Genomic DNA, 25,974 nt, shown 5'->3' on the forward strand with positions numbered 1-25,974 from the left:
TTAGATGCGAATATCCTCATTCTTACACGGAGGAAAAGAGCCGCGCGAGCTGGTTTAGGTGGATTAATCCCTCCACCGCGAACTCAGCGCAGCGCTGAGGGAGTGAAGGCGCTTTGGGTTGAGTTATTGGCGTAATATTTTGTAGAATATGATTTCTGGTGTCTAGTAAGCCATTCGGTTTGGTTACTACGACGCCTTGTGGCCCGTTTCCGATTATGCCGACCAACGGAAAAGCGGCGAGCGATCATGGGACTTGTAGTTCTAAACGGTCTCCAGTGACGCTCAGCCTCACGAAAATGACTTCAAATCCCATGAACCCTCAGCATGCGCTGTCCAATGTGCTGAACATACGGGTCTTCATCATCCAAGAACATTCTTTCCGTAACCATCTGAAAGCCAGCAATAAGGTCTTTATTATATTATATTATATTATATTATATTATATTATATTATATTATATTATATTATATTATATTATATTGTTTTAACACATTCATTTTTGTAAGATTTTTTACTCAACAACATGTACTGTATGAAGATACCAAAAGAATGTTATGAAAAGCTAAAAGAAGCGCTAGAAGGAACGCTCGCTATTGTATTTCTAATGGTATTTTATATATATATATATATATATATATATATATATATATATATATATATATATATATATATATATATATATATATATATAATTTACACAACATTTAAAACAATAAAAAAATAATATTGTTATTAATTAAAAAGAATATTTTGAAAGTAAAAAGTAAATATTTTAAAATGCACCATATATTTACATTATTTCATTGCATTCATTTTATTCATGCAATTAAATATAATTATGTATTTTTTATAATTATTTATACGATCCAACTTTTATAAAAATAAATAATTTGTATTTATATTAAATTTATTTACATGTATTTTCTATAGTTATTTCATATACTAATATATATATATAAATATATATATATATATATATATATATATATATATATATATATATATATAATTTTATATATATTAAATATATATTAATATATTAAATATATATATTTGTGTGTGTGTGTGTGTGTGTGTGTGTGTGTAAATAATAATTTAAAAATTATTGGGGCATTCGCAGTTTACACACAAATCCCCGATTTGTAGTTCATATTGAATAAAATGATATTTTTTAACAAGCTGAAGTGTTGTTAATCGATCTTTAAACCTTTTGAATGTTTCCTGTTTGATTCCGATTGGATTTCAAATATACAAATGTCCACAGCAATGCATTAATATGTAAATACGCTAATGGCTAAACGCAGCGCTTGTATTTAGATGCGAGAATGTGTGAAGTGTGAGTGGACGTGTTGACGGTCACGGAGAGGACGCCGGGAAGGGCATCCCCCAGCGGAAGGAGATCCCGAGCCCTCTGATGCTGCTTAAGACGCAATCACGTGACTAAAGAGCTCAGAGCATCTGTCGCGATCTTAAAGCACGAGCGATGGATTCAGCGACAGACAACAGACATTCAACTCATTTAATTATCTCATAGCGTTCCTGCTGAATTACACACCCTTGAAAATCATAACAATATGAAGAGCTCAAACAACAGATTCATGAATTCATCCAAATTTCACAAAAATATTCTGGATGTAAATATAATATCAGCCAGACACTGAAGTGAGGTTCTGCTTTGGTCTCTTCTGAGGAAGAATCATTCAGCTGATTGACAATGAACCCACAGAGACATTTTGGTCAGATCTTTTATTGTTTTTTAATGTTGATCTAATCAAAATTGTATGTTTTCTTTGGATTGTTTGATTACTTTAAAGAGAATATACAAAAAGCTATAATAATTGGCTATAATCACATGATTGTGAAATGCTAAGTAATCTAATGATTATACAGTCTGACAATCTCAAATATCTGAAAATAAGTATAAAATCAATGCACTGATTGTACCTCATGATATCAGTCTCTTGGTTTGGGGTGAGTCTAGGTAAAACTGGTTTTATTAACCCGGTTTATGTGATTTGATTTAAATCTGATTACTAACTATCAATAAATACAGCCCAGGAAAACTCGGCTCTGAGACGTAAAGGAGTCTCCTTTCCTGGATAATTGAAGATATCGAACAGAGCTTTCCCAGCGGGTTAGAGGATGTGAGATGCTTTTAGACAAAGCTTAAGTCACATGACAGGAAGTCGTGCTGATTCTGAGTCTTCTGGTGTGAAGGTTGTGTTTCTTGTCCTTTGCTGAACCAGCAGGTTCAAACCTCATGAACTAATCACAGACATATGGAGATCACAGATGGTGTGTGTGTGTGTGTGTGTGTGTGTGTGTCGCTTTACAACTTATGAGGTGTCACCCCTAAAAGCTTTACAGCAACACACAATAAAAAAAACAACAAATCAAGATCTCTTAAATATCCTGACTGTTTCTCCAAGACAGCAGTGAGATTAAACAGAATAAATCGAACAAAATTTTCCTGCTCTAGAAAGATTATCATTGTTGAAATTAGTGCTAGCTTAATATTAAACTGTGATGCATTTTGTTTTACAGGATTCTTTGATGATTAGAAAGTTTAAACGAGCAACATTTTTTTTTAAAACAAATATTTTTTGTAATGTTTTAAATGTCTTTATTCTATATCTTTGTCATTTTTTTTATTTAATGCATCCTTGCTGAATAAAAACTTATGCTACAAACCCTAAAATTGTAAACAGTAATATTTACAGGTTAATAAACATTGAAAGTGTTCCAAAGTTGAATGTTTTGACTGCATTCATTGGTTTAGAAATAGTCAAAATAGTAATATTTAGAAATGTCATTGCAATTTGAAATTTCAGCATGTTTGTTTTAAAATACAGTAAAATAGCAATACTATTGCAATTATTATATGTACATTCTTATCTGTATATTTAGTTATTTTCGTGTTCATGAAGAAAATACGAGACAGACCACATTCTATTTGAATACATTATAAAACAGCATTTATTTGAATTGAGATTAGAAATCTTTTTTTAACTACATAAATGTCTTTAGTGTCACTTTTGTTCATTTAATGTGTCATTGATGTATAAAAGTACTAATTAAAAAACTTACAGATCCTAAATCTTTGAATAGTAATATGTACAGATTATTAGTAGGCCTACTGAAGCACCATTAAAATGTTTGGGGTGAATAAATTACTGGAAATCTATTTTTTTGAAAGAAGTATCTACTTATTTGCCTAAAAATATAGAAAATCAGTACTCTTGTGAAATATTATTGCAGTAGCTGTTTTATTAGAATATATTAACCCTTGTGGGTTGTTCGAATTCACTACCCTTTCATTAAACTGCTGTAAAAATGTTTCAGATAAATACTTTTTTTTTTTTTTTTTTAGCTTTTATCACAGTCTTGGCCAAGTCAAAGATTAGTAACAACATTGGCTTTGATGCATTGTTATTTTTTGTGCAGCATCAGATTAAAAAAAATGTCTCCCTCATTTATTGTTCGTGGCTGTTTTTGCCTCATTGACTTCTATTATAACAAACATTTTTGATTGCAAAGCCATGACACCATAAAATCATGCATTGTTTATGGTTGGTGGTTTTTAGATTCATGCAAAACAATTTGAAAAACAAACAAAAAAATCTGATAAATTTTTACAGCAGTTTAATTTAGTTTAAACATAAAGAAGGGGTAGTGATTTTTTTTTTTTCAAAGCATTTCCCCATAATATGTGTCAATATAAGATTTGTCACCAAAATTCATTTCATTTGCTGAAACACAGAGAAAGTTGTGGCCAAAATAAGACTCAACTTTATTCCCTAGTGAACTAAAATGTCCCCAACAACGCATAATGGTTAAGATAACGCATTACAAGTAATGCCATCAGATTTACTTTACTTTTTTAAGTAATTGGTAAAGAAACACATTACTTTTTAATTTATAAGGAAATATCGGAGTTAATTTTTTAAATAAGTAACTCCAGTTACTTTGTTTCACATGTTTTGACTGAAAGCTCTTATGTTTCCATGGTGACAGAAATCAGGAGTGAGTGTACAGTAGAGCGCTGTGTGTGAACATGATCTTACTCTAGTTCTAGACTAAATATCATATCACCTGCACAAAAACAGATTCAGTGTTACCTCAAATAAATAAAAACAGCCAAATGCAAACTCAGAATATTATAAAAACCTGCAATATTAAATATGTTAAATAAGACAAATATAATTTATATATTGAATCCAATTTTATTAACCAATGTCTTATTCGATGGTCCAATTCAACCGTGCTAAGCAAAAATGACACATTTGTTTCAGTTTAGTTATTGCTGTGAATAGTGTTGAACTTTCTTTTGCTGCGTCAGATTCTTCTCTATACTGTACAGACGTGAATTTACATTTCCTTCAGTCTGAAGTATCTTTTTTATATTAAACAAACAATCAAACCCTGCCCAGATTTAAAAAGTAACTCAAAAGTAACGTGACGGATTACTTTCCAAAAAAAAGTAACTAATGTAATTACTTCCTTTTTTAGGTAGTAACACAATATTGTAATGCATTACTTTTAAAAGTAACTTTCCCCAACACTGAATATATTTTATAATGTAATTTATTTCTGTGATGCGCAGCTGTATTTTCAGCATCATTACTCCAGTCTTCAGTGTCACATTATCTTCAGAAATCCGTATAATATGTTTTGTGCTTCATGTTTTTGTGTAGTTATCGTTATTCTTATATAGAACAGCATTTATTTCAAATACTATTATTTTACTGTTACTTTACTTTTGATGCATCCTTGCCGAATAAAAGAACTGGTTTCGGATCTCAGTAGCTGAATAAAGAGACACAGAATGACACGACACGAGCGTAATGTTTAAAAGCATTTAATGACATCGCACATATTTAACAGGGCAGGGAGGTTAAAGTCTACAGGTGCAGTTTCATACATCTGAGCGTCGGCCCGGAGGATCTATAGCGCTCTGGACGCCAGGATTTCATTCCTATTATGATGCTTTTGATTGTGCAGTAGATGAAAATCTCATTATAATAGATACAGTGATGGAGGGGATGCGCACTATGTATCAAAGAGCAGGAGAAGCCCAAACGAGAAAACAAAGAGAAAAAGAGAATGCTCAGTGCTATAGCCCACAAGCAAGTTATCGTATTCATACATTTTAATTTTTTTGTTCTTTTTGTACTTTTTTAGCTTGAGTAACATTACCTTTTTACCAGTAAATGTTGCACTGTTCACTTAACATTGATGCTTTAAAGTGTTATAATACATACTAATTTGTATACTCTTTTGTACTAGAATTATTTGAAACATATATATTATGATAAAACCCAAGAGAAATGGCAACGAAAAAAGAAATAAAAAGCATGACGTCAAATGATTCTCTGTATAAAGCAAACGTTCTTACAGCTCGTGAAAGCGTTTGGGTTTGGTACGACCCACCTTGATCACATGACACAAGTCTACCACGCTTTCGAGCCAAAGTTAATATTAGTCGATCAGCTTATAGTCGTTAAAAGGCGAATGTGACGTTAACGTGGAATTGTAGCGGTTCAATGGAATCGTTTCGAAGCATCACTGTCAACGAAGAGCGACTCGGCGAAGTCTCCGAGACAGCCTCATAAAAATTGAGGAAATGTTTTAAATATCCAGACCTCTCAAATGGCGCAAAGTAAAAAAAAAAAACGAAGGATAGCAACAGTCGGAATTCAAAATCAACGTAAAAAAAATCGGGATTCCGATCGCGACATTCCCGGATCGCGCACGACACTCTCTTGCGTTTTTGTACAACTTTGGACCCAATTGGCGGGGCTTCCAGGCACAGAGTGTGGCATCTTTATGAGCTGTGCATGCTGGGATATCACTGGAGGAGGTGGGTGGACACAAACAGAAAGTCGTAAAAGAATCGAGGGAATGAGGCGATCGTTTCGGACGCCTACGGCTTCTTCTTGCTGAAGAGACTGAAGCGCTTCTCCTTGTCCTTCTCTTTGTCTTTCTCCCGCTTTCCAGGGCTGGATTCGGTCGTCAGGGAGACGGTTGCCGGGAGCGTGTGAGCACGGCTGGAGGCGGGGGTGCTCTGGTTGCTAGGCGTGATCTCTGATTTCTCGGAGGACGAGGAGCCGCTGCCGGCGTTCTGAATGGCTTGGATCCACGTGTTCATCTCCTCCTGCAAATGCCACAAAGCTCATCAGGCAGATACAAAAACTATCAAATACATTTGTGTAAGACATGCACTCTTCACTGGCTCCATAAAGAACATTTAACGTTTAAAGAACCTTTCCATTCCACACGTGTGACTCTGAAGCACAGGTTATATTTGTAGCAAAAGCCAACAATACATAAAATTATCGATTTTTCCAAATTGCCAGAAATCATTAGGATATTAAGTAAAGATCATGTTCCATGAAGATTTTGTAAAAATATCCTATCGTAAATATATAAAAACGTAATTTTTGATTAGTAATATGCATTGCTCTGAATTCATTTGAACAACTTTAAAGGTGATTTTCTCAATATTTAGATTTTTTTGCATCCCCAGATTCCAGATTTTCAAATAGTTGCATCTTAGCCAAATATTGTCCGGTTCTAACAAACCATGCATCAATGGAAAGATGATTTATTGATAATGTATACATCTCAATAAAAATAATAATAATAATAATGACCCTTATGACTGGTTTTGTGGTCCAGGGCAACAAATGTTAATGTTAAGAAATAATAATAAAAAATGGTTCTTTTTAGAATTGTTCCCTGGAAGCTTCTTTTTGGAACCCAAGATGGTTCTTCTATTGAATTGCTGCAAAACAATTTTGGAATGTTCATTTTTATGAGTGTAATACAATTCTGCAGCCACCAGAAATTTACTTATAGATATTAATCTCATATACACTGAAAAAAAAGTGTAAAAACAGTTTTCATTCAAAAATTGCTAATAATTTCTCAAATAATTACAAATTTTTTTTGAAGTAGAACAACTGAAATTTTATTTTTTCTTGTAAAAGATTCTACAGTTATTTATTTTCTGGACAGTCTTTTGCTTAAAGTCATATCATTTTTTTTCGTCAAATACTTTAAATTGTTACTCAAATCAATTGAAGTACTTTTTATGTTTTTTTTTTAATTTTCAGTAATTTCGGAATGTTTTTTTTTTTTTTTTTAAATACTTCTCTAGTTTTGTTTTGTTTCATTTACCTTATTAATTTATTTAAGTTTATCTTTCAGTAATTTAGTAAAAAATATTTCTATATACTTGTATTTCTTAATTAATTCCATTTATTTAGTTTAACTTACGTCAATTTTATAATGCGACTCATTTTATTTGTTTAATATTTCTATATAGCTTTATTTTTTCATTTATTCTATTAACTATCAATTACTTCTGTTTTAGTTTGATTGACTTTTAAATCTCTTCTTCAAACATTCTATTTTAGGATTGCTTTTATTTTATTATTTTATGTTTGCATCATTTGTTATATATTTTTTTGTATTTAAAGTTTTTTTTCCCCTTGTCATTGTTTGCCTGTAAAGCGCTCTTAGAAAGCAACTTTTCAAGGCACTATATATATAAAAAAAATATTATTATTATTATAAATTTTAGTACTTCAACTTATTTTCATTTCAGTCAAATAATGGTAAGTTAATGGATTCTTTTAGTCTGTTTTCTCATATGAACGTTTCTAAGCTTCTCACATTGGCTACCACAAGAGTGTACAGCTAAACAAACAGCAAAAGTGAACCATGAGCTCCGAATGGTGTAATATTGCTGGAGATATGATGATAAAAGCAGACTCACGTCATCTTTGGCTTGGAAGAGATACTCGTTTCCATCAGTAACTCTGTGAGGAGAAACAGCAGCTTCAGTCCCAGCAGAACACCATCATTAAACAGCGATCACATGACTGCGGCTGGGATCTGCTGCTCACCTGAGCTTGAAGACGTGCTTCTTCTTCTTGTAGTCGACGGCCACCTCGCAGACGGCTTCCTTCAGGCTGACGGGGGTCTCGCTGTGGTACGGGACGCCCTGCGCCGCGCTCTTGTTGTCTTTGTAGAAGCCCATCTCGTGGGTGTTGATGACGCAGTACACGTTATGCCAGGATCTGACGAGACACACAAACATTAGCTCACCTGGACCTGTGTGGCATTTTAATCAGGGAAATATAGTTACTTATAGAAGTGGACTCTCAAAATAAAGTGTAACTGAAAACTGTGCTTTAGTGAGTGTGTTAAATCAATTAACTTTAAACATGTATGCACCATAACACACAAGTTTACATAAAGAGCATGAATGATAGTCTGACTTTCACTGATTTTTTGTTTTGTGGAAACCGTGATGCATTAATTTTTTCAGGATTACTTGATGAGAGGGTAAAAAAACGGTATTTATTTGAATGAGAAATATTTTGTAACATAGTAAATGCCTTTACTCTAACTTTAGATCAGTTTCATGCATGATTTAAAGTATTCATTTCTAAAAAAATAAATAAAAAAAAGTACTGCCCTCAAACTTTTAAACATCAGTACAGTGTTATTTTAGTTTTCTTTTTTAATATTTCTCAATAAAAAATTGTTTTTTCACATTTTTAATCAAGTTAAGTTTAGGCATTATAGTTTTTGTTCTCTTGTGTCAGTTTTGGTTTTTATTTTAATACATCAAGTTAATATTCATTTTATTAAAAAAAATTAATTCAATGTTTTAGGGTTTTAAATATTTGTAATATATCTTTTGTAAAAAAAATAAAAAAAATAACAATATATATATATATTTTTTTTATATATATTGAGTTGAAGTTTTAGTATTTATAAATTTAGTGTATTTATAAATAATAAATAATAACTAAAATTCCGTAATTTTTAAATAATATTTTTTAGGAAAACTGATACCAATCATCTTTTTTGTTTTTATTTTATTTAATTTTTTACTGAGTAATTAATTTTTAAAGCAATAAATGTGTCTCTCATTTATCTCAAATACCTTTTTAACACACTTGAATTAATTTATTGAATCGTCAATGTTAGTTATTCCTTACATTTAATTAGTTTATTTTGTATTTTCTCATTTTATGCTTTCATTTTGATTTTATTATGATTGATTTATTATTAATATGAAATGATTATTATTATTTTTTTAAATTTGCATAATGTAAACTAAATGAAAATGAGAAATGCTGCTTTAACAACTAGCTGAGATCCTTTTGAAAAGGTTATTTTATTATAGGTACTATTAGTTTTAAGCAATGCAAATATCCGTAAGGCTTTTAGTTTTGTCACCTATAATAACATGTGCCAGGTCTGGAGTCTACATGTTAATGTTATTGTGGAAGGTGATCCTCAGACCTGCTGGAGGCTTTCTTGTTGTGTCCCTCCCACTCGTGTTTTCGGTGCAGGAACCCCTCCAGCTGCGCAGACAGAGTCTCCTGACCCTTTGCTGGAAGTGTGGACGACTGACTGCCTTTAGCCCGTCTGTCTGCGCTCGGAGACGGGATGGGACTCGGCTCCTTCGAGCTCCTCTCAGGCACTCCGTTCATCTCTCCGTCCACCCCGTCCTGCCAAAAACAGCACCATGAGTTCCCAAACACACCGCAGTGCTCATGAATCAGTCACACGGCAGAAACACCAACACCGGCTGAATCACAGATGAGATTCTCATTCAAATCAGGTCAAAGAGAGAATAAGCCAATGAAGTCAACATGAAAAAAAAGGAATTTTTTTTTCTGCATAGTATTTTGGCTTTTTTTAAATATCAAAATGAAGCGAGTTTATGCTTAAGACAAGAAAAAATATTTACAAATGAAGAAAAATAACTTAGCAGATATTTTTACTTGTTTTAAGCATAAAGCCATTTAAATTTTTAAAACACGTGTTATTTTACTGAAAATGAGTTATTAAAATATTTTTATATAATGTACTATTATTATTATAGTTATTCCTAATTCTTTAGATTAGTAAAAAAAAATACATATCATTTATTAATATATCTTCTTGTTTTAAGCGTAAAGTCACTAAATTTTGATAACTGTTTTCCTAAAATATAAAAAATAAAATGTATTGATTTCTATACAAATTTGTTATTTTGCTGAAAGTAATATTTTATAATAAAATTGTATTATTTATTATTATAAACAATATTTATATTTATATAATGTATTATTATTAGTATTATTAAAGTTATTCCTAATTCTTTAGATTAGTATAAAACAAATACATATAATTTTTTTTAAAATATTTTCTTGTTTTAAGCATAGTCACTAAATTTTAATAACTGTTTTCATAAAATATTAAAAATAAAATGTATTTATTCATATACAAATGTGTTATTTTGCTGAAAATAATATTTTAAAATATTTATTATTATTTACAATAATTATTCTTAGTTATTTAGATTAACATAAAACAAATACATATCATTTATTAATATGTATTAATTTATTGTTTTAAGGCCTCACTGAATTTTGCTAAATTGTTTTAAAATTTATTAACATGAGTATATTATTTTACTAAAAATAATTTTATAAAGATTATTTATTATAGATTAGCATTAAACTAACAAAATACATATTCCTTAATTTGACAATACAGTATTTTATATTAATTTAATACATTTAATATTAAGATTAGTTATAAAACGAATATATATTTAAATGCATTAAGACACTTAATTTTAATATAATGTTTTTCTAAAAACACGACTATATCTTAATTTAAAAATGTTTCGATATTTGTGCTGAAAAACAAGAAATAATAAACACGTTCAAACATGTTAAACACAACATTAATAATTTATCAGTGCAAGCCAACTTCCTTTTTTGCACGTGACATGATGCATGCTATTGGATATTGTTATTAATGTCAGGTTTTAAATGCATTTCATGTTGACTTTAAAGATTAAAAGATGATTTGAGGTGGGAAACTCTTCAGATGTCTAGGACTCAATCAGTTTGAGAAACTTCATGCTTGAAGCAACAGCACACAGTATTCACTCCAGGTGTGTTACCGTACCGCAAAACCCATCTGATGGCATCCTGCTCCGCTAAAACGGCTCTCAGGAACTCAAACACAACGCTTTAGTCCAGCATTACTAAAATCTGTGCTTTAAAACCTTACAACTCTCATACGGAGCCAGTGAAGTCTGGCTGAGATGCATTTAAACAGACAGAAGTGTAGAGGAAGAGTAAGGTCATTTATTAGTCTGTGCATAACAGAGATACATATGACAGCATTCATCTTTTCAGATCGTTTTATGGTAAATCACCTCAAACCGAGACGAATGCATGCACAAAAAACAAAAACACTTGGATTTTCTGGACTCTCAAGGTTTGAGTTTCACAAAAGCACACTACCAAAAACATGGCAGATCATTTGCACCGGTTTAATTATATAAACTACTGTCTTAAAGCGATGCTCTCGGTTCATTATGACTCACATCACACAAACAGTTCATTAATATCTGATTTCACAACGATGCACTTATCATGGAAGTCTGGAGCTAGCCATAAAGCACCATTTCTATAGAGAAAACATCATTTGCAGGAATTACACTGCAAAAAAAATGTGTTTTTCCTCAGTAATTCTGTCTTATTTTACAGTACAAATATCATAACGTTCTTAAAATCAAAAGACATTGACTTAAGCAAAGTGACTTAGCTAAACTGAGCTAAATTGTGTTACTTATGCTTAAAACCAGTGCTTTAAGTGGCCCAAAAGAGGTGCCTGTACTCTATTATAGCCAATTTTATTGAAGGGGATTTATATACAGCAGCCAACAAGCGACCTTAATAATAAATCCTTTTATTAGTTTGTGGATTCGCTTGAGCTAGAAAGAGCTACTGAACATAAATAAAATGTTCAAAAGGATTTAAAAAAAATACCCTTAGAAAGAGCTACTGCATTACTTCATTAGCTTGTGTCTGACCTCCAGCGATATCATTCCGGCTTGGTGGGGTGTCAGCTAGCGAGTCAGAGTGACCGTGTTCCTTTAGTACTCAGAGTCTGAAGCAGTACTAAATCTCAATCTCAGAATCTCAAATGATTCGCGATCCCGCTCCGAACTCCCGAACTGACTCAAATGATTCGCGATCCCCAAACTGACTCAAATGATTCGTGATCCCCAAACTGACTCAAATGATTCGCGATCCCGCTACGAACTCCCGAACTGATTCAAATGATTCGCGATCCCCAAACTGACTCAAATGACTCGCAAACCCGCTTTGAACTCCCGAACTGATTCAAATGATTCGCGATCTCCAAAATGACTCAAATGATTCGCGAACCCGCTCCGAACTCCCAAACTGACTCAAATGATTCGCGATCCCCAAACGGAGTCAAATGATTCGCGATCCCGCTCCGAACTCCCGAACTGACTCAAATGATTCGCGATCCCCAAACTGACTCAAATGATTCGCGATCCCCAAACTGACTCAAATGATTCGCGATCCCGCTACGAACTACCGAACTGATTTAAATGATTCGCGATCCCCAAACTGACTCAAATGACTCCCGAACTGATTCAAATGATTTGCGATCTCCAAACTGACTCAAATGATTCGCGATCCCACTCCGAACTCCCAAACTGACTCAAATGATTCGCGATCCCCAAACTGACTCAAATGATTCGCGATCCCGCTCCGAACTCCCAAACTGATTCAAATGATTCGCGATCCCCAAACTGACTCAAATGATTCGTGAAACCGGCTCCGAATTCCCGAACTGGTTCGAATGATTTGCGATCTCCAAACTGACTCAAATGATTCGCGATGCCGCTCCGAACTCCCAAACTGACTCAAATGATTCGCGATCCCCAAACTGACTCAAATGATTCGCGATCCCGCTACGAACTCCCGAAATGATTCAAATGATTCGCGATCTCCGAACTGACTCAAATGATTCGCGAACCTGCTACGAACTCCCGAACTGATTCAAATGATTCGCAATCCCTCTCCAAACTCCCAAACTGACTCAAATGATTCGCGAAGCCGCTCCGAACTCCCGAACTGACTCAAATGATTCGCGATCCCCAAACTGACTCAAATGAATCGCGAACCCGCTTTGAACTCTGCTTTTGAACTTAGAAAGAGCTACTGCATTGCTTCATTAGCTTGTGTCTGAGTGTACGTGTTTCACACACCCTCTCCGGCCACGTTGAGTTGTTGACACTGACAGCGGAAAAAGCGACGCATACGCTTTTCACTTGTGAAACTCAAGGGTTTATGGGTAATGTAGTCTCTGCTCTCGGTGGGACGAATTAGGAAGCGTGCATTGTGAAGGGCGCTCTGAAAAACGGCAGCGCAGGCAAAAGATTAAAACCTCTATTAAAACAGATGTCCAAATGAACGAACCGGTACGCTAAAAGCACGTTCTGGGCGCACGGAGAGGTGGCGGTACGCTCAAGAGCTATATTTGGAAGTGGTGGTACTGAGTACCAGTGCGTACCAGCCCACTTAAAGCACTGCTTAAAACTAACCAAAAATACACACACATACCCACATATATATGCAGTCTTAAGTCTCTGGGGTATATATGTAGAAATAGACAATACATTTTATGGGTCAAAATGATCGATTTTTCTTTAATGCCAAAAATCATTAGGATATTATGTAAAGATCATGTTCAATGAATATATTTAATAAATTTCCTACAGTAAATATATAAAAACGTAATTTTTATTAGTAATATGCATTGCTAAGAGCTTCATTTGGATAACTTTAAAGATGATTTTCTCAATATTTAATTATTGTCCTCATAATAAACCATACATCAATAGAAAGATTATTTATTCAGCTTTACAATGATGTAGAAATTGAAATTTCTAAAAACTTACACTTAAGACTGGTTTTGTGCCCCAGGGTCACATTAATTACTATATTAAAATATAAAATATTAGTATAAATTACTTTATAACTAATCTTAATATTTTAAATGTTTTAATTTAATATTTCTTTTTAAACAATATAATACATGTAAGTATATTATAATATAAACAAATGTATTTATATTAGAATAACATTTTAATAAATATTAATAAAATATAGCTAAATTATTTGTATTTATTGTAAACTAATCTTAATATCTAAAATGTGTTTAATTTACTAAAATAATACATGTATTTTATTTATTTTATATCAATTAAGTTTATATTACTTATTTATTTATTTTATTTTCTTAAAAAGATTGTCAAATTTTGTTGCTTTATGCTTAAAACAAAGAGGGAATATTCTACCAGTGAGTTCAGGAAAATAATCATAATTTAAAAGGAAATAAGATTAATTGTTTTGGTTTCCTCTCTTGTTTTTAAGCATAAATTTTCTTAATTTTCATCATTTAAGTTATTTTCATCATACAAATTTTTGCCTTGTGTATGTTCCAGTTTTTAATGCATGTTAATCCTCCTAATAACGATGCTCCACCTCATTAAAACAAAACCAAACTATACACATTAAATAACACTTATTTTTCTATGTTGGTGTTTATATTAGTGCTTCAACTGCTCCATATTTCCATTGTGCATTACTGGGTTTTTTTTTTTTTGCTTATTTCAAATGACTTAAACTAGCAGTATAACCAGCATTATATCTTTCTTTTTAAGGCACATCATGTCCACAAAACACACTGAAGATATTGAGATGCACTGTCAATAAGTCCACCGATAACCTGCGTCAGATGGTGCAGAGGTGTATGATCATCACAATGCATTATGGGAACTCTCAGTGTCCCTGACCGGTGGTTCGTGGTGTCTGCTGACTGCTAGTGTATTGTGGGTAGGTACAGGAGCGGTAACTAACCCGTGGAGAGTCCTGGTCTGATGGCAGTCCGTTCTGGGCAATCTGCTCTCCTTCTCTGTGAACACACACATACAGACAATATATATATATAACATTTCATATACTAACATATACATCAATGTATTATTAAGTACTCTTTTAAAGAACACTAGTTTAACTCAACCCTAAACATCAGAAAAAGAAACTGTACTGAGTGTGTCCTGAAACACATTAGCTGATTATTGCAGCCTCTGTGTGTCATGTGCTGTGTGTGTGTGTGTGTGTTCACCTCTGCTGTGTTTCTGCGTCCTGCTCCTGGACCGGCTCTGGTGTGGGCGGTTTCCTCCTCTTCTCTTCCTCCTCTTGCTGTCTTCTCACTTCCAATAACTCCAACTACAGAATACACAGAGCGGTACAACCACAGAGTCATGATGGTTTTTATAATGTAGAAACTGTATATTCTATGGTCCTACACCAACCCTACACCTAACCCTAACCCTCACAGGAAACTTTGTGCATTTTTACTTTCTCAAAAAAACTCATTCTGTATGATTTATAAGCGTTTTGAAAAATGGGGACATGGGTTATGTCCTCATAAGTCACCCTCTCCTTGTAATACCTGTGTCATACCCATGTCATTATACAGAGTTGTGTCCTGATATGTCACAAAAACATGCCCACACACACACACACACACACAGGCATCCTCCCTCTCTCTCTCTCTCACACACACACTGTCTCATACACACACACACACACACACACACACACACACACAGGCATCCTCTCTCTCTCTCTCTCTCTCTCACACACACACACACAAACACTGTCTCATACACACACACACACACACACACACAGGCATCCTCTCTCTCTCTCTCTCTCACACACACACACTCACTCTCATACAATCACACACAAACACACACAGACACACACACTCTTTCTCCTTCTCTCTCCCCCTCTCTTTCTCTCTCTACCTCTCTCTCCCTCTCTCTCTCTCTCTCTCTCTATCTCTCTCACTCTCTCTCTCTCTCTCTCTCTCACACACACACACTCTCTCTCCCCCCCCCCCTCTATCTCTCTCTCTCTCTCCCTCTCTCTCTCTCTCTCTCTCTCACACACACACTCTCTCTCTCTCTCTCACACACACTCTCTCTCTCTCTCTCTCCCCCCCCTCTCTCTATCTCTCTCTCTCTCTCACACACACACTCTCTCTCTCTCTCTCTCTCTCTCTCTCTCTCTCTCTCTCTCTCTCACCGTGGTCAGTCGCTCCAGCGCTGAGAAGCGTTCCTCCCAGGTGGCGGCTGACTTCTCGAAGGCTTCGTGTCGTTTGATCAGCTTCTCCACATCGTCCACATTCTGTCCCATCTCTCTGCTGGACAGATAGGGCTCCTGTCCCAGCAGCCACGCCTCTGCCACGCCGGCGTCCCGCGAAAACTGGTGCACTTCCAGAACTGCACACACACACACACACGGTGAAGGGGGAAATCAGCGTCAATGATTTAAAGCTGCCCACCTCCTTCAACACACTTCAGATTATAAGGTCAGAAATAAGTGTTTCAGAGCTGCTAAGCATCATGGGAGGAGACACTCAAATCCAAGACATCAAATGAAATATATCCAACAGGGAAAACTATAAGAAATATATTATAAAACTATATTATATATTATAAAACACTATAAGAAATATATCCAACAGGGAAAACTACAACTCAAGATTATTCGAACCATTCAAATTCACACACTATGAAATCATTATATAAATATAAAAATTCTAATACAAAATAATACAAATATAAATGCTTAAAAATTTTGAATTTATTGACTTATTAACACACACATTAATTCATTTTATATAAATTTGAATAAGTATTTAATCAATTTTTTCTAAAATAATACATTTACTATATTAATATAAAAATATTACACTTTTTCCTCGATTGCAAACACAATTCATGCAACAATTCACCATTTTCTCACAACTATAAACACAATCTGAAAACTACACACAACTTCTGCAAACTTCAGACTTCAGGTCAAAATCAAATAGTAAGGTCAAAAACATGTTTTCTTTAGACAGACTCAAACTTTGGCCTCAGATGACACACAAACCTGTCAAATACACACACTTCTTCACTGCCTAGAGAACACTAGTGAGATCACTTCAAAACACTGTGAGAAAACCTCCTTTTGGAAACCTTTTTTCTAGTCAATGTCTGTTACAGTACACGACATTAATAGAGGGATGCAGAAAGAGTTAAATTCATCAATAAACTGTAAGAAAAGTTAGCTTTCAATATACTACTGTAAAGAGATCTTACAGTAGATGAAAGCACTACTGTACTATATATCGAATATACAGTAAACACATTAATTCGACAATGACTTGAGCTCCTGTGCATATCATCCTGAGATTCTGAGTTAGTTTTATTGTGTGTTTGTGTTTTCTGAATGAGAACATGGTTAAACCTGTGCGAAATGACGGCGTTTTTGTGTAGAGTTTTACAGAAAACACTGAACAAATTGGAAAGTTTTTCAAGTTTTTTTTAAAAGAATTGTATGAATGGTTTGGAAAACTGGGCGAAATGAATCCATTAAAGTGTGTTAGCAGTCGAGAAAATTTGTATTTAGATTTAGAAATTATATAAAAAATATTTTTACTAATTTTAATATGTTTTTATGCATTTTATTAATTTAAATATATTTTTTTATTTGAATGTTTTATATATTAATATTCATTTTATATTCATTTTAATATATTAAATGTATTTAATTTTTACTAGCGTTCATATATTAATATATTATTCATATAAAAAATAAACATTTATATAATTTATACTAATCTTAAGGTGATCTGAAACAAAACACTTGCTAATTTTTGATCTATTTCCCATCATACTCACTCAGTCTAAGCCACTCCCATCTGTCCTCCCACTTGTCAATCATATCTTTCCTCTTGTCCGTCAACTGCAACAACTTCTCTTTGATCTTTGGGAGATGAAAGCAGACATGAAAGACTGGAACAAGACATCTAAAGATGTTCTTCTTTGATCTGAAACCTCTGGAGTCTCCTCACCTCCTCTGATGCGTAGTGTTTCCGTGCCAGGAGAGATTTGCCCAGCTCGATGCAGACCGTGAAGCTGTCGTTACGGGCATCGATTTCAGCCTTGATACCCTGGTGGTTGTTCATGAGAAGCTCCACAGACGACACGTCCCTGAAGAACAGCAGACAGAGAGAGGATTAACCCCTTCAGACTGATCTAGAACATCTAAAACACTTTTTTTGTAGATTTATTTTGTACTTAAATAGTTATTGTATTCTGCACAATGTTGACTCCTAATGTAATGTATATTTAAAGATACATACATACATTCATATATATATATATATATTATATTATTATATTAGTGCTATTATATATAATAAAAACAAAAGAAAAGAAAAAAATATATAAATAATATAGCAAAACCTAAAATTTTTATTGATACTAAAACGGACATACAGTTTTTGATATTGTATTTTTCATAATTTTAACAGTAATAAAATATAAAAATTATGAATTTAAAAATTATGAATCAAAGTGTCACCTAACACTGACATAGTTTTTTATTTACTTAAAAACAATTGTTTATAGCTTTTTTTAAATGTATCGATTGATTATATTAGCATTACCTTTACATTATTTATCGAATATATTCATTTTATATATTAGAATATATGCATTATTATTAATATTATTATATTTATTATACACATTTTTTTTAACCAAATTTTTATCCTGCACAATGACATACGTTTACAAAAATCCTATTTTAGGACTTCAGACAGATAAAAAAAAAAAGGTTGATATATTGACATAATTTTAGTTATATCACTCTCTAACACTAACGATCAAATACAACCTTTGATATTCTAGTAGTGAAAAATGAAAGCACAACTATGTATTTGGTCTCATTATGAGCCATTTCTATCATAATAAAATGCATAATAATTTCAGCCACAAAATGAGGCGGTCAGATTTAACTGAAGTGCATTTCCAGCAGTATTGTCCTCTAGAGCATCACACACCTGGGCTTCTCCTGCGTCTCGATGAGGCGGATGACGTCCTCCATCCACAGCATGAGGTCACGCACCATACTGAAGAAGCGGAACTTGTCTCCGGTGTCCAGCAGCCGTGTCCTCCGGCCCTCGCAGGCCTCCAGCAGACTCCTCCAGGCCTCCAGCACCTCGCCTTCACGCCGCTGGATGTCATCCGCTTTGTCTCCGGCATACGCTGACTGCAGACGCACGGCGTCCTCCTGCAGCTGCCGAACCTGAGCACACCAGCAGAGAAACACCTCCTCATGCAGCAGACATATATAGCAATAAATAAACCTCCTCATGTCACGGTCAGTGCATTTAGCCAATTAAACCGATTTCTTTGTTGTGCAATATTAGTGTCTCATAATTCACTTTCAGAGGTTAATGAGGCATGGACGAAAGCTGAGGGAGAAATCCGTATAGTGCTATTTGAGAAAGGACTTTACTGAGGATGAGCATTTCCAACTTTTTGAACGATTAGATGTTTTAATGCTATTCATTGTAAAAGAATTTCAATATAAATGATATATTTAATAAATCTATTTAATTTATAAAACCGCAACACTACTTTTTAATTATTTAAAATATTATATTATTTATTTAAACATACATTTTACTTATTTAATTTTTTTATTATTATATTTATATTTTATTACAAGGTTATCTTGTATTTAAAATAAAAAAACATCACACTTATATATATAATATATATATATATATATATATATTCATTTATTTATCTGTGCGTAATTCTATTAAAATTTTGAATAATTTTCAATAATAAGTCAAAAAAAGATAAATACGTTAACAACAGTAAGATTGCTAAATGTTATTACTATTTAAAAAGTATTTTCTATGAAAATATATTTTAACTTTTCATTTATTTTCAGCGTATAATTAATCAAATAAATACAGCCTTGATGAGCATTAAATACATTAAAAAATCTTTATTATTTTAAACTATATATAAATATATATATATATATATATATATATATATATATATATATATATATATATATATATGATATACGATATAACAGTATTTTTTTTATATATGTTCATATTTTACAACACATTTATTTTATGTTTTTATAACACAGACATTTTTTGTTCTGAACAGTGACAAAATATTTGATCTATAGTCTGAAAATATATATATATATTATATTTAAACCATGCATAAATATTGAAATCTAAAATGTTGTACAATATATTTTATAACATTACTATAAATATAATTTTTGACACACACAATATAAATATATATATATATATATATATATATATATATATATATATATATATATATATATATATATATATATATATATATATATATATATGTATGTGTGTGTGTCAAAAATTATATTTATAGTTATAAAATATAATATTGTACAACATTTTATCAATCTATCCAAATGGCTTTTGTGTATTAATATCTGTGTGTTTCTGGATCTGAGCGACTCACCTGCGTCCCGAGAGCTTGGATGTCGTGTTCAAACGTGGTGTGCATCCTCTGCAAGGTTTCCACCGTGTTCTGGTCTCGTCCCAGCTCTTCTGGAAGCTTCTTGTGTTTGTCCAGGATGCGTCCCAGGATCTCCTTGGCGTCGTGGTAGAACTTGTGCAGCTCGTAGGATGCGGCAAGAATCTGTGTGCGTGTGTCGATGAGCTCCAGCAGATCGGCCCAGGCCTCGTTCAGACCGTCCTTCCACTCGGCCACAGTCGCTGCGTCAGTGTGCCCTGCGTTTATCAGCTCGTCAGCCATACGGTTCACGCCGTCCACACGCTCCTGACCGATGTTCCCCGTGTCACGAGCGAATTCACGGAAACGCTCCTGCAACATCTGCGAGAGAGGAACATGCATTTACTACATGATCAAATGTGAACAAACTTTACCTTCATTTACATGCTGTACTACTGCTCATGAATATTAATTAGGTCAAATAATGCTCACCCAAACTGATTTTAGATCATTCTATTAGATTCTATTCTGTAAGCTTTTAAATAAATTCAGGATTATATTTTCAGAACAATAATTGTATATATTTATTATTAAAAATATTTTTTCTTTATAATAATGCTGGATATGTTTGTCAGGGTGACAAATATTTATATTATTTATCAGTAATAAAATATTTGTAATATCAGTAATAAAATACAGCTGTTGACATTTTTTTAAGTATATATATATATATATATATAATTATTTATTCATTGTAATATTGCATTATTGTTAAAATATTTTTATATATTCATTTTATTAGCATATATTTTTCATATATATTTATTGATATATATTATTTTCTTGTATTTAAAATGTTAACATATTAATTTAATAATAAACTATTTTTTTTTATCACATTTTAAGCCACTGCAGAGCATTTAATATTGAGAATAAAAAGACTGAACGAATTAGAAATATATTATTTTAGCTTTATCACACAGTCCCAATGACTGTAGATTAACCCTAACATTGAAATGAAAATGTTGACATTATGAGTGTGTTAGAATTGTTTTTTGGTACTCACAGTGACGTGTTCATAGTCTTGTCCGAGTTCGTGAGATCCAGCCACCACTTCTCTCTCTGCGATCCACTGCTCCAGATCATCCACCTCCCGGTTGAGCTGGAAGAGGCGGAAGCGCTCCTCCAGTTTTCCTCTCCTCTCCTCTGATAGGTCCTTCAGTCCGGCGTACAGCTTATCCACCTGTGACTGACGCATGCCGATCCTCTCACTGCAGCACACACACATCACATGTTCAGTATAAGATGTTAATCACAGGTGCAAAGATTAAGATCTGATTTAATATACGAATATTAGAATGCACATCTTATTCAGATCAATTAAAAATCCACATCAAAGTTGGAATCAGATTCAGAATCAAGATGAGATTCAGATCTAGGTTTCAGAACCAGAATTGAATCAGTTTAAAGTTCAAATCCATATTTAGAATCCAAATCAGAATCAGAATCATATTAGATTTGAATTCAGAATAAGAATCAAAGTCAAGAGCAATTTTTGAGAGTGCGCATTTAATTCAGATCAATTTAAAATCCACATCAAAGTTTAAATCAGATTCAAAATCAAAATAAGATATACATCTAGGTTTCAGAGCCAGAATTGAATCAGTTTAAATGTCAAAATCCATATTTAGAATCAGAATCATATTAGATTTTAATCCAGATTAAGAATCAAAGTCAAGGGCAATTTTTGAGTCAGAGTCGAAATCAGGTTAACATTTTGGATATAGATTAAGTTCTGATTTAAATACGAACATTAGAGTGCACATCTAATTCAGATCAATTAAAAATCCACATCAAAGTTGGAATCAGATTCAGAATCAAAATGAGATTCAGATCTAGGTTTCAGAACCAGAATTGAATCAGTTTAAAGTTCAAATCCATATTTAGAATCCAAATCAGAATCAGAATCATATTAGATTTGAATTCAGAATAAGAATCAAAGTCAAGAGCAATTTTTGAGAGTGCACATTTAATTCAGATCAATTTAAAATTCACATCAAAGTTTAAATCAGATTCAAAATCAAAATCAGATTAAGATCTAGGTTTCAGAGCCAGAATTGAATCAGTTTAAATGTCAAAATCCATATTTAGAATCAGAATCATATTAGATTTTCATCCAGATTAACAATCAAAGTCAAGGGCAATTTTTGAGTCAGAGTCGAAATCAGGTTAACATTTTGGATATAGAATCAAGGTCAGTTTTAGAATCCAAATTTGATAAATATTTAAATCCAGATTTAGAATCAAATCAGATTTAGGTTAAGAATCAAAGTCAAACTCAGTTTCAGAGGCATAATCAGATTAAGATTCAGTTTTAGAATCAAAGTCGGTTTCAGCATTACAATCAAAAGCAGATTTAGAATCAAAAATGAAAGTCAAAGTTAGTTTTAGTTAATCAGAGGTGCAAAGATTAAGTTCTGATTTAAATACGAACATTAGAGTGGACATCTAAAATCCACATCAAAGTTGGAATCAGATTCAGAGTCAAAATCAGATTCAGATCTAGGTTTCAGAGCCAGAATTGAATCAGTTTAAAGTTCAAATCCATACTTAGAATCCAAATCAGAATTATATTATATTTTAATCCAGATTAAGAATCAAAGTCAAGGGCAATTTTTTAGTCAGAGTCGAAATCAGGTTAACATTTTGGATATATAATCAAGGTCAGTTTTAGAATCCAAATTTGATAAATATTTAAATCCAGATTTAGAATCAAATCAGATTTAGGTTAAGAATCAAAGTCAAACTAAGTTTCAGAGACATAATCAGATTAAGATTCAAATCCAGATTTAGAATCAAAGTCGGTTTCAGCATTACAATCAAAAGCAGATTTAGAATCAAAAATGAAATTCAAAGTTAGTTTGAGAGTCAAAATCAGAATCAAACAGAATTCAGATTAAAATCCACTAGATTCAAGTATAGTCAAAAACAGATTTAGACTGAGAATTACAATCAAAAAGTTAGTTTTAGAGTCAAAATAAGATTCATATTTAAATTTTCGGAACCACATTCAGGTTTAGAATCAATTTCAAAATCATTTAAATCCATGTCAGAGACGTCCGTTTTAGAGTCTTAAAAATCTAAAAATCACATTTAGAATCAAAGCTAAAATCAGTTTTAGAGTCAAAATCAGATTCATATTAATATTCAAAGTCAACATTAGATTTTTAGTTTTAAAGTTAATATCAGATTGAGAGCCCAGATTCAGATTCAGATTAAGTGTGAAAGCGTGTTCTGTACCTCTCGGGGTGGTTGGTGGCCACCAGGCCTCGGCTGGTCTTGGAAAGCTGGTGCACGGTTTCAGCATAGTCCTCCACCGCCTGCTCCAGGATCTGGTGTTTCTTCAGCATGGCCACCGAACTCTGCTCATCCTGAGAACAACAAGAGAGACATTTCAGAAAAGCAGCACGTAAATACAGAACTGCTAAAGTGAACACCATTTTGGTTTAAACAGGACACTACATGTGATCTAATAAATATCACTATATTTAATTAATCATAATACATTAAGATGTTGAATTTTGTGATACAAATTTTCCGAAATGTTGTTTAAACCATCTATAAATATACACTAATTTGCATACATTTCCAGAGGCAAAATCTGAACCAGGTTTATTTTGCTAACATATTAGAGTTACTTAAGTGATTTTTAATATCTCTTTTTTTAATAAACAAATATAAATCAGGAAATATATTCATCAAGCGAGAACAAAAATATATGTTCAATCATGTTTTAGGAATGAAATGCATTGCATTTGAAATTACAGACAAAATAGATCAGATTTACTCACTTAAATGTTTACTTTGGATGTTTCTTTCAACTAGTCTGAAATAAGACATTACGAAAGCAAAAAAGCATAGAGTCGTCATTAACTTAGGAGGCATTACTTACGTCTCCTTTAAGTTTAACTTAAAGAAGTGATTCATTGAGAGTCAGTATTGTCAGGAATAATTTTGCAAACTAAATTCTGCTGCCGTCTTGTTTTCCTGCTTTACTAGTTTGAGATTTTATGCTATGCACATGTTTGGTTTAGTACTGATTGAATGACTACGGCTACTGTCTGTATGCTCATGATATTACTGATACACTATTTGTCATTTGTGTGTGTGTGTGAGTGAGCTGCAATTGGTTCTATGTATATTATAGTGTACATTTTATATGTATTTCAGAGCATTTTTTAATTCTGTTATATTTGTAGGATGACAAATTTACCATCAGTCCAGGGACTGGGGATGAAAAAATAGCCTTTTGGCTAATTCTGGCACATTTATGCATTATTGATGTGCATTCATCTTCCTTGTCAAAATAAATAAAACTAAACTGATTTCATTCACAGGAAGATCCCAGACCTTGGCCTTCTCTTCAGACATCATGTAGAGCTCTTGCTCGCTCATCCAGGCTTCAGCTTCAGCTGCGTCAAAGTAGTACTGCTGGGCTTCATGGGCCTCCTCGAGTCTGGCGTGCCGTCTCTCCGTCTCCTGGATGATCAGGCTCCACAGCCGCTCCAGATCGGACAGACGGACTCGGATGGCCTCTGCATTGGGACTGTCGGTCTTCAGGATGCTCTGGCTGCGCTCGAGTATGTCGTCACAGCGCGGCTGATGGCCCTGGATCTCCTTCTGTAATGTCTGTGGATAAATGTGTGTTTGAGTAAGCGTGCACCTCATGTACAACTCAGCTCAAATCATCATGATATCACACGTGAAGCCATGCAAAAGATTGGGGTCGGTAAGATCTGCAATGTTTCTGAAAGAAGCTTTTATGTGCACCAAGTTGAAAAAAAATTAAATAACTGCTTTGTATTTGAGAATTTAGTAAAATGTAATTTATTCTTGTTGATTTTTCAGCACTCCAGTCTTCAGTGTCACATGATCCTTCAGAAATCATTCTAATATGTGACTCTGGAGCACAAAAGCAGTCTTAAGACTTAAGCCAAAAATACATTGTATGGGTCAAAATTATAGATTTTTCTTTTATGCCTAAAATCATAAGGATATTAAGTAAAGATCATGTTCCATCAAGATAATTAACCGTAAATATATCAAAACATCATTTTTGATTATTAATATGCATTGCTCTGAATTCATATGAACAACTTTAAAGATGATTTTCTCAATATTTAGATTTGTTTGCATCCCTCAGATTTCAGATTTTCTAATAGTTGCATCTCAGACAAATATTGTCTGATCCTGACAAACCAGACATCAATGGAGAGATGATTTATTATTCAGCTTTCAGATGATGTATACATCTCAATTTAAAGACTGGTTTTGGTCTAGGATTTTATTTTATTTTATTATTCATTTTGAAAACTGTCGTGCTGCTTCATATGTTTGTGGCAAAATAAATTCTTTGATGAATAAAACACAGCATTTCTAAAATCTAAATACCTTATTCATTGTCAGTGTTATTTTAGTTTTTATTAACATTTTGAATCAGTTTTTATTCATATAGCTTCCATTTTAATTCTAAAATTTGTTAAAGTTTCAGTCATTTTGTTGTTGTATTTAGTAGTTTTTTTCAACATCAATATAGTTTTATATATATATATAGTTTCACTTTCATTTAAAACTGAACATTCAAAATTTCTTTACTGTCACTCTTGATCAATTTAATGCATTTT

General features: G+C 33.0%; 1 protein-coding gene across 4 annotated transcripts in view; it reads right to left on the minus strand.

The window, feature by feature from the left end:
* Positions 1-4,842: 4,842 nt before the first annotated feature.
* LOC113110710 (spectrin beta chain, non-erythrocytic 1-like) overlaps positions 4,843-25,974 on the minus strand; it is a 93,988-nt gene continuing 72,856 nt past the window's right edge. For all 4 annotated transcript variants that reach the window (XM_026274859.1, XM_026274858.1, XM_026274861.1 and 1 more), the window contains 14 exons: positions 24,701-24,979; positions 23,591-23,721; positions 21,357-21,561; positions 20,297-20,671; positions 18,814-19,058; positions 17,821-17,959; positions 17,648-17,732; positions 16,002-16,198; positions 15,031-15,134; positions 14,763-14,817; positions 9,322-9,530; positions 7,911-8,084; positions 7,781-7,823; positions 4,843-6,154 (listed from right to left, as the gene is read on the minus strand). In XM_026274859.1, coding sequence (XP_026130644.1) covers positions 5,924-6,154; positions 7,781-7,823; positions 7,911-8,084; positions 9,322-9,530; positions 14,763-14,817; positions 15,031-15,134; positions 16,002-16,198; positions 17,648-17,732; positions 17,821-17,959; positions 18,814-19,058; positions 20,297-20,671; positions 21,357-21,561; positions 23,591-23,721; positions 24,701-24,979 — 2,472 coding nt within the window. In that variant the 3' untranslated portion in view covers positions 4,843-5,923. The remainder of the gene's footprint in view (positions 6,155-7,780; positions 7,824-7,910; positions 8,085-9,321; positions 9,531-14,762; positions 14,818-15,030; positions 15,135-16,001; positions 16,199-17,647; positions 17,733-17,820; positions 17,960-18,813; positions 19,059-20,296; positions 20,672-21,356; positions 21,562-23,590; positions 23,722-24,700; positions 24,980-25,974) is intronic.

The sequence above is a fragment of the Carassius auratus genome, chromosome 11 (genome assembly GCF_003368295.1).
Source record: "Carassius auratus strain Wakin chromosome 11, ASM336829v1, whole genome shotgun sequence".
NCBI classification, from domain to species: Eukaryota; Metazoa; Chordata; class Actinopteri; order Cypriniformes; family Cyprinidae; genus Carassius; species Carassius auratus.